The sequence below is a fragment of the Melanotaenia boesemani genome, chromosome 23, assembly GCF_017639745.1.
Source record: "Melanotaenia boesemani isolate fMelBoe1 chromosome 23, fMelBoe1.pri, whole genome shotgun sequence".
Lineage (NCBI taxonomy): Eukaryota > Metazoa > Chordata > Actinopteri > Atheriniformes > Melanotaeniidae > Melanotaenia > Melanotaenia boesemani.
The window spans coordinates 4,897,658-4,910,348 of NC_055704.1; the positions used below are offsets into that span (position 1 = coordinate 4,897,658).

Consider the following 12,691-nt stretch of genomic DNA (forward strand, 5'->3'; position numbering starts at 1 on the left):
AGTTGAGGACAACTCAGAACAAATATCAGATTTTAATTAGAGAAAACTGGAAGTACATCTGAGAGCTCATCAGTCACATGACCAGTCTGAGTTATTGATGACAAAGTAAGGCAGGTAACATCTGATGGCACGATCAATAGTCTACCTGAGTTCAGGTTAATAAACACATGTTGGTCCTCCTGTGCTCTGGGTAACGTGTCCTCATGTCCTGTAGAGTTTCATGGTGGTCTCACCTACTACGCCGTTTTTTGTAGATATGACAGCTTTAGAAATGAGGCCCCTGGTTCACAGTGTGAAGAAGAAAACCACATGGACTTCTGTACGGTGGCTCTGAGAGGTCAATTTACTCCAAGTCAGAGAACTTGAACCAAGAACATTAATCCTCAGAACTGACGTCCTGTCTGAGGACATCCTGCCACCTCAAGTGTCCTCCCCCCACCCAGAGTCTGGTTTACAAACACATCATTAAATCACAATGAGCCAACTGGGATTTGTTAGCTGTTAGCATTCACTATTAGCATTAGCATGTTTTTTAGTGCAGCAGCAATGACTCAAACCTGAACTACATACAAGCAGCAGGTGGAGACAGAAGCTGCACCACTCACTGGACCAACTGCTTCTCCATTTGTTGCTTCACCTGCTGCACCACCCACTTCTCCATCCACTGGACCACCTGCTTCTCTGCCTTCTGCACCACAGCTGCTTCACCTGCTGCTCCACCCACTGGACTACTCACTTCTCCACCCACTGCTCCACCTACTGCATCACCCACTGGACCACTCGCTTCTCCACCCACTGCTCCACCTGCTGCTCTTTAGCTTCTTCACTCATGCAATGACAAATCACTTCCTGCTGAAAAGACTGGACCAACATCAGGTCCACATGTGGTTCTGAGTACTCGGTTCTAACTGTCCTGGAATCTGTGTTCACTTTAGACCAATTTCAGGTCCAGTTGAGTGGCAGTCCTCCAGCCATCATGACCTTCTCTAAGTCCTGGTCTTCCTGGTGCTGCTGCAACCGCTGCTCTTCCAGCAGAGACACCAGAGCATTCCTCTGCTCCACCACCCCCAACATCTCCTCCAGGATCAGACGCTCCTCAGCCAGCTGCTCCTCCCCCTTCAGGTGGTCTGCACACACACAGGAGTACAGGTTCATAAACATCACACACACAAACACATGCACACAGGGTGGTGAGCGATGCTGGAGACCGTTACCGTCCACAGCCATCCTCTCTCTGAGCTCCTGCTGCAGCCGACTTTGTCTGTCCTCCAGCTCCAGCTCATGAGCACTAAAACACAAGAGCCAGATCCTTTAGGTTCTCCTTTGTCTCTTTAAGTTCTGAGCTGCAGAGGAAAGCTTAAATACTCACAAGATCATGAGTTCCGATTCATACTGAACCAAAGAGTTCTTCTCCTGGACCAGCTGGAACCACTGCTGCATCAGAGCAGGATTGTCCATTTTACCAAGTCCTGCAGATGACAGGAAGTTCTGACGTATAAATGATGTAACCTGACAGAAGTACAAAGTTCCTTACAGGAACATTAAGGTGACACCTTCATCAGAACTTCTGAACCACACTAAAGCGTCATTAAAGTACTTAATCTCTTTAGAGGATAGGGTCCAGGTAAAACCAGTCCAGAAGTCCAGTCAGTGTGAGTTGGGTATGTTAGGGTGGTAGAAGTGTTGGAAAGGAGCAGATCTCTGAAACGTGAGCTTCTAGAATATAGAAACTAAACCTTGGTTCCAGAATCGCAGAACACAAGACAGATGAGGAACCAACCTCCCAGGTGAAGCTCCAGGTCTGGACTGTGGCTGACGTCTCCCCAGTAGTCTGAAATGAAGGTGGCAACAGATGAGTTCAGGTGGAAATGGGCGAATTCTGTTGCTCCTACAGCTTCCATGTTGAGGGGAGTTTACCTGCTTCTCCTCTCAAAGCTTTCTCCACCATCACTCCTCTCTCCTCCAGCTGTCTTTGTTTCTCCTCCACCTGCTGCAGCTGTCTCTGGATCAGCTGAAAAACACAAGAAACAGAAAACATCAGTTGGTTTCTGATCCAGATCCTGGACTGTGTCCTTCCTACCTGATCCTGGACTGGTTCTGTCCTCAGCAGCACCCACCTGAGCCCTGTGCAGTCTCTTCAGCTGCTCCTGTTTAGCCTGTCGCCTGGCAGCTCTCTGAACCCTTCTTGTGATTTTGACGTCCAAGTCTTCATCTTCGTTCTCTTGCTGTCTTTGAAACATGGTCTCCTTCACACTCAGACTTGATGGTTCCTTTGGCTGTTGCAGGATCCCCACCACCTCAGTGGGACATGAAGACTGTTCGTCAGAGTACTGGATTTTGTCTTGGAGGGGTTGTCTCTAAAATGGGGGGTTAAGCATTTAAAGCAGTTTACTTCAGAGACAGGAAATCCAGGACCACCAGAGGCCTCAAAGAGAACCAGATCTGTTTGTACCTTGATGGCGTATGATCGTCTGAAGGCCAGAGCATGAGGAACATATGCCAGCTGAGAGACATGAATAGGACACAGAGGACAGACAATTATCAGTATCCACGTGGCTGTCTAGAGTACAGGTCCCTGTCAAAGTTTCAAGTCTCTGTCTGGAGTTCAGGGGCCTCATTTATAAACCTGGCATAGCTACAAAAACCGGTGTATGCCAACCAACCAAGGTGAAATGTTCCTACCTCCACGCAAACTCTGTACGCACTAAAAAGCAGACACTTTTCTCCATAACAATTCCCCCTGTGGGATTCGAACTTCTCTTCTGACACTGTGACACACCATCTGCCACCTGCTGCCACTATACTGCCTTTCTGACACCAGTAATACCAAATAACCAAATAAAACCTTTTTACATTTGTCAACGTGGTCCATCAGGATCTGCTTCTTCCCTCTTTTCCCCTCCTGAGCCATCATGGAAATTAAATGATGAATATTTATTATAGGCATTCACCTGGTCTTTTTTTAAAATAGTATAAAATTTATAGTATATGTAGGCGATCCGTCACGTGCGGCAACGTTTGATTTATAAACGGAAACAAATCTGAAAGTTTTTGTTCGCTGCAATTCCTTTTTTCCCTGCAGACACCACCTGTAGTTTGCACCTGAGTCCAGGGGCCTCATTTATCAAGCTGGTGTAGGAACAAAATCCAGCGAACACCAAATATAGCCAACTTTTGGGATTTATGAAAACCAAACTTGACGGGCAAATGTTCCTACCTCCATGCAACTCTAACCCAGGTATACGCACATTATCTAGAAAAACGGGAAAAAATAAAGCCAACGACTGCCAACTGAGATATCCATCCGTACGTCTTTCCTTCTGACACTGTGATAACAGCATCTCCACCTGCTGCCACTATTTTGCCTTTCTGACACCAGTAATGCCTACGCCGTGCCCACCAATTAAACATTTTTACCTTTTCCAACGTGGTCCATCAGGATCTCTGTCTCACACCCAAAAATTCCACTTCTTAACTCTTTTTCCCTCCCGAGACATCATCCAAACGATGTGATGAATATGTATTCCACCTGACCATTTATAGCCACCATGAGGGCGTGTGAAGGCGTTCCCTCACGTGCGCCCGCTTTAGAGTTGATTCTGATTTAGAAACGGGAACAGGTGTAGGACATGTGTGCGCACACTTTTATAAATCTGAAAGTAGAAGTGCGCAGCATTTGCTTTTTGCGCCGCAGATGCAGCCTGTAGTTTGCTTTCTTACGTACAGTTTTTTAAAAGAGGCCCTGGGTCTGCAAGTCTCTTGATCAGCTGAAAACACAACAATCATTGACAAGTTTCCCACTCCAGAGTACCTTCTGGTTCTCATCTTCATCCTCCTCTTCCTCTCTCACTGCGACCTTCTGGATTTCTGACACAAGGTCGAGTAGGTCCACCTGCAGCTGGGGACAGAGGACACTTCAGAGACCGTCTCACTTAGGCTAAAAGTGTATCTACAGCTGAGAGAGAAGCTGATGAAGATATGATGAAGATCTATGATTCTACATGGAGGCGCCACCTGTAATTAGTCCATCAGAGGGATCAAGTTTCACAAGCAAAACCAATTTTGTTTGAACACACTAGTTTATAACGCAGCATGGAGCAGATCTCAACCATCCTCCAATCAGAACCTCCTACTGTCATCAAAAAAGCAACTTCCTATTCCTGTTTACATCCTGCAGAGACCTGTAGAGCCTCATTGTGTTGGCAACCCTGGTGGGCCAGATCCAGCATGAGTCAGTCGGACTGGGCCAGATCCTCAATAAACCTGATTAACTAGTTTGCAGCTGTGCTCTGATTGGTGGGCTTGTGTCAGGTGGTGTGTGGACTCTTACTTTGTTTCGGGGCTTCAGTGAACATCTCTTCAGCAGAGTGGATGAATCCAGATCGGACTCTTCTCCTGGAACACAAGAAACAATATTATTAGATCATCCCTATGACATCACTATGACATCATTATCTGCTTGAGTTGGTTATTACACCATCACCTGTAACCTTCCTATGATTGGCTGATCCCTTCCTTTCATCAGGTAAAGTCCTGTCTCTCTTCTTCTGTTCCTTCCTGGTTGGAGGAAACACCGCCTTCCACAGGCCTCTGGCTCTGCCCCCTCCCACCTCTACCTGTTCAGAAGTAGAGGGCTCTCTGAGCCCTTTCAGGTGAAGGAGGAAACCCCCACTCCTAGCCTGCAGAGGTGGGAGGAGGCAAGGTGGCAGACTGCCTACTCCTCTATTCCATCTCCTCCCCCTCCTCATACCATTTGACACTTCCTCCTCTGATCCCACCTCCTGATTATCTGACTCCTCCCTCCTGTCCTGAGGGAGGAGGGGCTTCCTCTGTGGGAGTTCAGGACTAATGTCATCAAAAGAGCCCCGCCCTCCGGCAGCAGGTAGAGCTGTGAGTTTTTGGAGAGCTGTTTCCATGACGATGACAGGTGATAGAGGAGGGTCAGGAGCGGAGTCAGGTGAGGTGACGAAGCTGGTAGTGGAGGGCGTAGCTGCTCCAGGCAGAGTTGCAGAGGAAGGTGTGGAGGAGGTGAAGCAGTATGGGAGGGTAGAGTCAGACTTTACAGGTGTGTCACAGGTGTATAAAGAAAACTCTTTTTCTGAGGGGAAGAGAGAAAAGATTAAGTCAGAAATGTCCAGCATGGAAAAAAAGATCAGATTTTTATTTTTTTGCAGACAAATCTCACCATTGCATTAGCAAGTCGGAGCAAATTAAAGATTAATTATGAGATTAAATTATTCTCCAGCCTCATCCATGAAAGCCTGCATCTCTGATGGGATGGGGCTGCATTAGTGTCTATGGCGTGGGCAGCTTCCACATCTGTGAAGCTCCATCAATGCTGAAAAGTACATGGAGGTTTTAGAGCAACAGCTCCTCCCATCCAGATAACGTCTCTTTCAGGTTGGTCCCCTCACTTCCCAGACGTTTCCAGACAGTTGTTAGAAGAGAGGATGCTACACTATGCTGAACATCACCCTGGAACTACTTTTTCCACCCTGCCGAACATCACCCTGGAACTACTTTTTACACCCTACCGAACATCACCCTGGAACTACTTTTTACACCGTGAACATCACCCTGGAACTACTTTTTACATCGTGCCGAACATCACCCTGGAACTACTTTTTACACCGCGAACATCACCCTGGAACTACTTTTTACATCATGCCGAACATCACCCTGGAACTACTGTTTACACCGCGAGCATCACCCTGGAACTACTTTTTACATCGTGCCGAACATCACCCTGGAACTATTTTTTACACAGCGAACATCACCCTGGAACTACTTTTTACACCGTGAACCTCACCCTGGAACTACTTTTTACACCGCGAACATCACCCTGGAACTACTTTTTCCACAGTGCCAAACATCACCATGGAACTATTTTTCACAGACGCGTTGCTGGATCAGATTCACTATCAGGTCATATTTTCCATCACATGGTGAAATGTCCCAGTTTCGCATACGGTCAGGTTGTTTTACTGGTTTGTAATTTTCACACAGTGGAAAGGAGCTGTCAGAACTGGATTTCACTCAAATGACCAGGCAGTAAATGGTTATTTCCTTTTTTCTCTTTCCTCTCCTGTCATTATTTAAGCTTCAGCAGGTAAAACGATTATTGAAATAACAATTTCCTTCCCTTCTGTCAAAGGAAAAAACCTTAAAATAAAGACAAAAGAAAAATGCTCAAACTATAGTACGCACCACAATGTCCAAAAACATGTAGTACAAATACCAAAGGTGATCAGCTAAACATATAATGAATTTTAGTAGAAAAGCGACAGATGTATTTTACATATAACACCTTTAACTTGTCCGAAATATTGTTAAAATTACAGTTCAACATCTGCCAACTACCAATAAACAAAGCAGAAGCCTTCTGAGCATACATTAATCAATGAAGATAAAAAGGTTGTAACAATAAGTTGTCATCACCATCACAGCTCTGCAGTCCAACGGCAGGTCAGCCGTCCTCCTCAGAAAACCTCTTAAGCCACTAAAGTGCTCCTCCTGACTCCACTGATCAGCTGATGCTCCCAGCTGTGGCATGCATGACATCACAGATCAGCTGGATCCTCTGCTTCTGTCCACAGCTGTTCTCACACCCAATACGTCTAATATAGCTGTACAATGTTTATGTTCTACTGCAAATAAAATATGGCCTGATGAGATTTGGAAATCATTAAACTGAGATTTTATTTAGAGTTCAGGAATGTTTTCTGTGGGACACACAGCACACTGATGAGAATCATCACCCTGTGTTTTGAGTTTTATTTAAAAGTCATAAAAGTCCAGTGGAATGTTATTTAGTGACTGGTAGGAGTATGAAAGCTAGCTGTGTCCTCCGCTAACAGGAGCCTTAGGCCCCAACGAGGCTGTACTCGCCTCTACCAGCAGAGGGAGGATTCAAACTACAGATCTCACCCACTTTGAAACCAGCTCACCATCACCAGACTCCTCCTGTTCTTCACCCTCCTCTCCCTCGTCTCCACAGTGATGGAAAGGTTCCCTCCATGAAGCCGTCACCTCCTCAGAGGTTACAGTGAGTGGATCTCCTTCACCATCCTCCTTCTCCTCTTCCTCCTCCTCCCCTGACTGAGGACTAAAACAGGAAACACAAACAGAAATGAGGAGGTTAGAGAACTCCTTCTCTTCTTTCTTCTCTTCTTCTTTCTTTCTCTTCTCTTCTTCTCTTCTATCAAATTTTATTGATAAAGTACTTTTCATACATAAGCAGCACAAAGTGCTTTACATTTTAAAATGCAGACAAGAACGATGTTTACAAATAAAAATAATATAAAACAGCAATTAAAAATCCACACCTACTATCCCTCTCTCTCTCTCTCTCTCTCTCTCACACACACACACACACATATTCATACCCGGCATGAAAGGAATACACTTGAGTTAAAAATGTTAAAAGTAGAAAATTAAATAAACCTAAAAACAATAAGAACAAATAAGAATGAAGTTTGTGAGTATGAAAGTTTAACAAAAGGAGCTCATAAAAACAACGAGCCTCAGTAAAACAAAGTCACAAAAAACAGAAATGAAAAAAATGACAAAAACAGGCAGGTTTTAAATAAATAAGTATATGAAGAAGGAAAATAAAATAAAACTAACAATAAATAATAAAATAAAGTGGCCTAACCAAGGTAATATAACAATTCAGTTAAAAGCTAAATTAAAAAGGTCTTGAGACTCTTTTTTAAGCATCAACAGTCTCTGCAGCCCTGAGGTTCCCTGGCAGGACGTTCCATAGATGAGGGCTGGAGGTTTTATTCCTGACTCTAAGAACAACTAAAAGGCCGGTACCAGAGGACCTCAGGGTCTGTGAGTGCTTATAATGTAGGTCAGATCAGTCAGGGACCGACCAGATTCACAAAACACTGAACAGAGATTAAAAAAATTAATCCAGACACAATTCACTGAAATGATCCGAAGCCTTCGATCCCCGATGATCTGGAGATGGTCTGATTTAAGAATCAATAAAAATGCTTAATGTTTCTGTCTATGAGTCTTCCTTAATAACAACACTAATAAACCTTCATTTTATCCAGAAACATGTCAGAAAACCCAGAATTATGAATAAAAGCATCAAGTCTGGATTCAACTTGTATGTAAATTTCCAGAGTTCTTATCCAGGCTCCTAACCCAGTCCTGATCCAGTTCTCACCCACAATTCAGATCCAGAGTCCAGATCTAGTCCTGATCCTGAATCTTGATCCAGATCCAATCTTCTCGATTGGTCTTTACTAGTTCCGGTCCAGTCCAGGTACCAGACCAGTTCCAGTCCAGTCCTGGAACTGGACCAGTTATATCTAACTGAGATTCATGAATTACTGAGGCAGAAAACATCCTAATCTGAATCAGTGTTAATGACTGAACCACATTTTTCTTACTGGGTTGAATTTTACATTTAAAAGTTTAAAAGCTAATAAAAAAAAAAAAAAAGAGAGCGAGAAATGACTTTTAGTCCCCTCACCTTTCCGTACATTTCCAGCTCCTCACCTGATGTGGACTTGTTGATCCAGGTTGAAGTGGGTTAGGACCTCTTCAGACACCTCGTCAGACTCCTCGGGCTCCTCCTGCAGCTCCGCCTTGGAGCTCCGTCTGTAGATCTCCAGCTCGATCCTCTCCGGTGTCGCCACCATCACAGAAGCAGCTGCAAACACGCCAACGCAACCACGCACACACACACACACACACAGACACAGACACAGAAACACACACACACTAAAGCCCACAGTGATCCGGTTTAAGGAGCATGCACAGTGTGGACATATGAAGACAGAAAGGACAGACAAGTGCAGCAGCCTACCTGAAGATCGACGGCGGTCGCTGGACTTTAGAGACTCAGAGCTTAGAGACGCCTTCAAGGACAAACAAACAAACTGTAAACATGATGCAGGTATCACACTTCTGTCACCATGGCAACCATCCAAGATGGGGCAGAACTGGTTTCTGTTCTTACCATTGATGTTCGCTGTGAAGCAGATGGAGTCCTCCTCTTCCTCACAGCTGGAGCACCGAGCTCACAATCAGGGTGCCTGAGACAGTAGAACCTCCCTGAGACAGGACCAGAACCAGGTCAATGAGACAGGACCAGAACCAGGTCAACAAGACAGAAAGAGGACACTGAGACAGAACCAGAACCAGGTCAACGAGACAGACCTAGGACACCCAGGCAGAACCAGGACCAGGACACAGTAAGAACTCAGGATAAAGGTAGGGACTGAAGACAGCGTCTCCTCCACCCTTGTCTATGTGACTGATCTCTGGCTGATGTTTTTATAGCAGACTCCCGCCTCAGGTTCAAACTCTGGTCATGTGACAGCTGAGCTCTGATTGGCTGCCATCAGACACAATTAAAACTCTGTGTGATTGGACATGAACAACCTCAGAGACATGTGGAGACGAGGCTCCAGGCTGAGTTGAGGAGACTTTGGTCACATGATGGCGTCATGTGACCAAAGTCTTGCTGCCGTGGTGACAGCTGTGAAATCAGACTGACAGGCTGACTGATGAGACTCTGGAGAGTCGAGTCAAAGGTCATCATCTCATTAGATAGGTGATCATTGATCATTCACTAGCAGGTCACATGGTTCCTGTCAGTATCCATTCAAGACCATAGACATTGAACCGATTCCTGACTGTAGACCCCCGCAGCTCACTGAAGGGGTCCACAGCTCACTGTAGAGCCCCACAGCTCACTGTATAGCCCCACAATTCACTGTAGACCCCTACAGCTAAGTGTTGAGCCCCACAGCTCACTGTAGAGCCCCATAGCTCACAGTAGAGCCCCACAGCTCATTGTAGAACCCCACAATTCACTGTAGACCCCTACAGCTAACTGTAGAGTCACACAGCTCACTGTAGGACCCCACAGCTAACTGTAGATACCACAGCTCACTGTAGAGCCCCAAAGCTCACTGTAGACCCTCCACAGTTCACTTTATAGCCCCACAGCTCACTGAAGAGCCCCACAATTCACTGTAGAGCCCCACAGATCACTGTAGACCCCCCACAGTTAACTTTATAGCCCCACAGCTCACTTTAGACCCCAAAAGCTCACTGTAGAGGCCCACAGCTCACTATAGACCCCCACAGCTAACTGTAGAGCCCCACAATTCACTGTAGAAGCCCACAGCTAACTGTAGACCCCTACAGCTCACTGTAGACCCCCACAGCTCACTTTAGAGCCCCACAGCTCACTGTAGCCCCCAACAGTTCACTGTAGACCCCCACAGCTCACTGTAGAGCGCCACAGTTCACTGTAGACCCCCCACAGTTCACTGTAGAGCCCCACAGTTCACTGTAGTGCCCCACAGCTCACTGTAAACACCCACAGCTCACTGTAGACCTCCACTGCTCACTGTAGAGCCCCACAGCTAACTATAGGCCCACCACAGCTCACTGTAGGCCCCCACAGCTCACTGTAGAGGCCACAGCTCACTGTAGTGTGTAGATGATGATAAAGAAGACTGATGATGTGATGATGATGAAGACTGATGATGATGAAGAAGAAGATTGATGGTGATGAAGAAGACAGGCTAACCCAACTTTCCTGTTTTGTAGGACCTCAGGTCCACCTAACTCAGTCCATGAAAATAAAGACATTTGGACTCATTATCGCTCTGGATCCTGGACTTCTTCACCAACTTAATCATGGCGATCCAGGTAGGGAAACCAACCTCAGGTCCACTTTCCATCAGGACAGGTGTCCCAGCGTCCCAGCGTCCTGAGTCTGATATTTTACAACAGTGGTCGTGATCAACCGTTGATCTTGGAGACTTTCCCTGTAGCTCTTTCCTCCAAAAACACATCACGTCTCTCTGATTGATCTTTTAATCTAGTTTGTATTTTTTCAGTGTGGCTCTGCACTAAAGTGATCAATGAGATAAGAGAAGAGTGCCATAACGTTTACTCTTGCAAATATCAATATAAGGCACCATGTGAGAGCATGTTGACACACTGTTAGCTAGCATGACGGAGGCCCCATGAAAAAAAGCAAATTTCCATCCAGAATGGGAGGAGGAATTTCTTTTTGCCTTGTTGGTTCTGTCAACAAGGAATGATGATCATTAGGAACTATAGGATGATGTGTAGTTACTGGACCAGGGGTTTCTGACAGACCTAATGGCAAAACTGAACTCACAACGGCGAGCTCCAGGGAAAAGACAAAAATCTTCCCCACATGAATGCGTTCAAAGCCAAGCTCAGTGTCTGGACCACACATCACCAGAAAGGGAGGCTGACACAATTTCCCAACCTGGAAAAAATGTCACAGTCCAATAAAGACCACATGATTTTTGCCCTGAGAAGTGCTGTGTGAACCTGGATAAACTGGCAGCAGAGCCCAGTTGGCGTTTTGGTGAGTTAGACAACATGGAAGATATAGCTGCATTTGTCTCAATCCCATTCCTGCCTGTTAATATGCAGCCAAATTCCAGCAGGCAATTGCTTTGCTATCTGGAACTGACATGGAATGATGTTGTGGTGCTAAAAGCCAGATCAAAAGTAACTTTTGTGTTCTTGTCAGCAGAGAGGTTTCCTCTCCTCAGCGCATGTGCATTAAAAATGAAAGCCTACTTTGGATCTACTTACCTCAGCGAAATGGCATTTTCACAGATGAAAATCATCAAATCAAAGTACAGGAGTCGACTTTCTTACAGACACCTCACAGATTGCCGGGCTATTTGTAAGAAATAGGTCACATGCTTCTGTTTTTTGTGACATTAATAATAAGAGTTTATGAAAATAAGTTGTGATGTGAAATTATAGACCAAACTGTGATCGCCCTAGTATAACTTAGTTACAGCATGTCCTTGTTTGAAAGCTGGACCAAAGTGATGCATGTTAATTACAACTAGTAAGGTAGATCTTTTCTGTCACCCATGCTTGGGTAAAAGATCTTGGGCTTAAAAAGGTTATTGATCACTACTTTACTCTGATAGTTTCACCCCCATCATTCATCACTGAAAACAACGAGCTGAACCAGTTGGTCATTTGGACACAGTGGACTCAGAATAGCAACCTGTCCCTGGACGTCCGGTGGATTTTAGGGAGAAGAAAAGTGGCTTCATCAAGGATGACTTCCCAGAATTCCATCCAGGTCTGAGCCACCATTCTAAAGGACCTTTGACCCCCCCAGCCATAGAGCAGGTCCTTACAGCAGCAACACCTCCTGGTAGGGGACAGTGATCCACTGGTGGTCCACTCAGGTCAACCCATCGTCAGCACACCTACCCCTCTCTGCAGGACAAGTATTATGTAGCATTCATTATTTTATTCTGATTTTACTTTATATTTCTGAACTTCCTTCCCCCTGCAGGTCCACTTCATGCTGCCCACAGGTCCACTTCCTGCTGCCTACAGGTCCACTTCCTGCTCCCTGTATGTCCATTTCCTGCTCCCTGCAGGGCCACTTCCTGCAGGTCCACTCCCTGCCGCCTGCAGGTCCACTCCCTGCTCCCTGTATGTCCACTTTCTACTGCAGTTCTTCAGCTTATCTGAGATCCAGATGGATTGGGTGATCTGAGATCTGCCAGTCTGAGAACAGACATGAATGGAACTAATTCTGCTAAATGTCCTGTTTGTGGAGATCAAAACATTTTCCTGTGTGGTGGAGTAGGTTTAGGTTGGACTTTATCAGACAGTTTAATGATGAAAAGAAACTGAGGGAGGG

General features: G+C 45.6%; 1 protein-coding gene across 4 annotated transcripts in view; it reads right to left on the reverse strand.

The window, feature by feature from the left end:
* Window positions 1-18: 18 nt before the first annotated feature.
* LOC121634654 (F-actin-monooxygenase MICAL2-like) overlaps window positions 19-12,691 on the reverse strand; it is a 66,932-nt gene continuing 54,259 nt past the window's right edge. For all 4 annotated transcript variants that reach the window (XM_041977475.1, XM_041977477.1, XM_041977476.1 and 1 more), the window contains 14 exons: window positions 8,978-9,072; window positions 8,825-8,876; window positions 8,515-8,668; window positions 6,948-7,105; window positions 4,484-5,098; window positions 4,331-4,395; window positions 3,812-3,898; window positions 2,453-2,503; window positions 2,118-2,357; window positions 1,918-2,011; window positions 1,781-1,831; window positions 1,370-1,469; window positions 1,215-1,288; window positions 19-1,127 (listed from right to left, as the gene is read on the reverse strand). In XM_041977475.1, coding sequence (XP_041833409.1) covers window positions 943-1,127; window positions 1,215-1,288; window positions 1,370-1,469; window positions 1,781-1,831; window positions 1,918-2,011; window positions 2,118-2,357; window positions 2,453-2,503; window positions 3,812-3,898; window positions 4,331-4,395; window positions 4,484-5,098; window positions 6,948-7,105; window positions 8,515-8,668; window positions 8,825-8,876; window positions 8,978-9,072 — 2,021 coding nt within the window. In that variant the 3' untranslated portion in view covers window positions 19-942. The remainder of the gene's footprint in view (window positions 1,128-1,214; window positions 1,289-1,369; window positions 1,470-1,780; window positions 1,832-1,917; window positions 2,012-2,117; window positions 2,358-2,452; window positions 2,504-3,811; window positions 3,899-4,330; window positions 4,396-4,483; window positions 5,099-6,947; window positions 7,106-8,514; window positions 8,669-8,824; window positions 8,877-8,977; window positions 9,073-12,691) is intronic.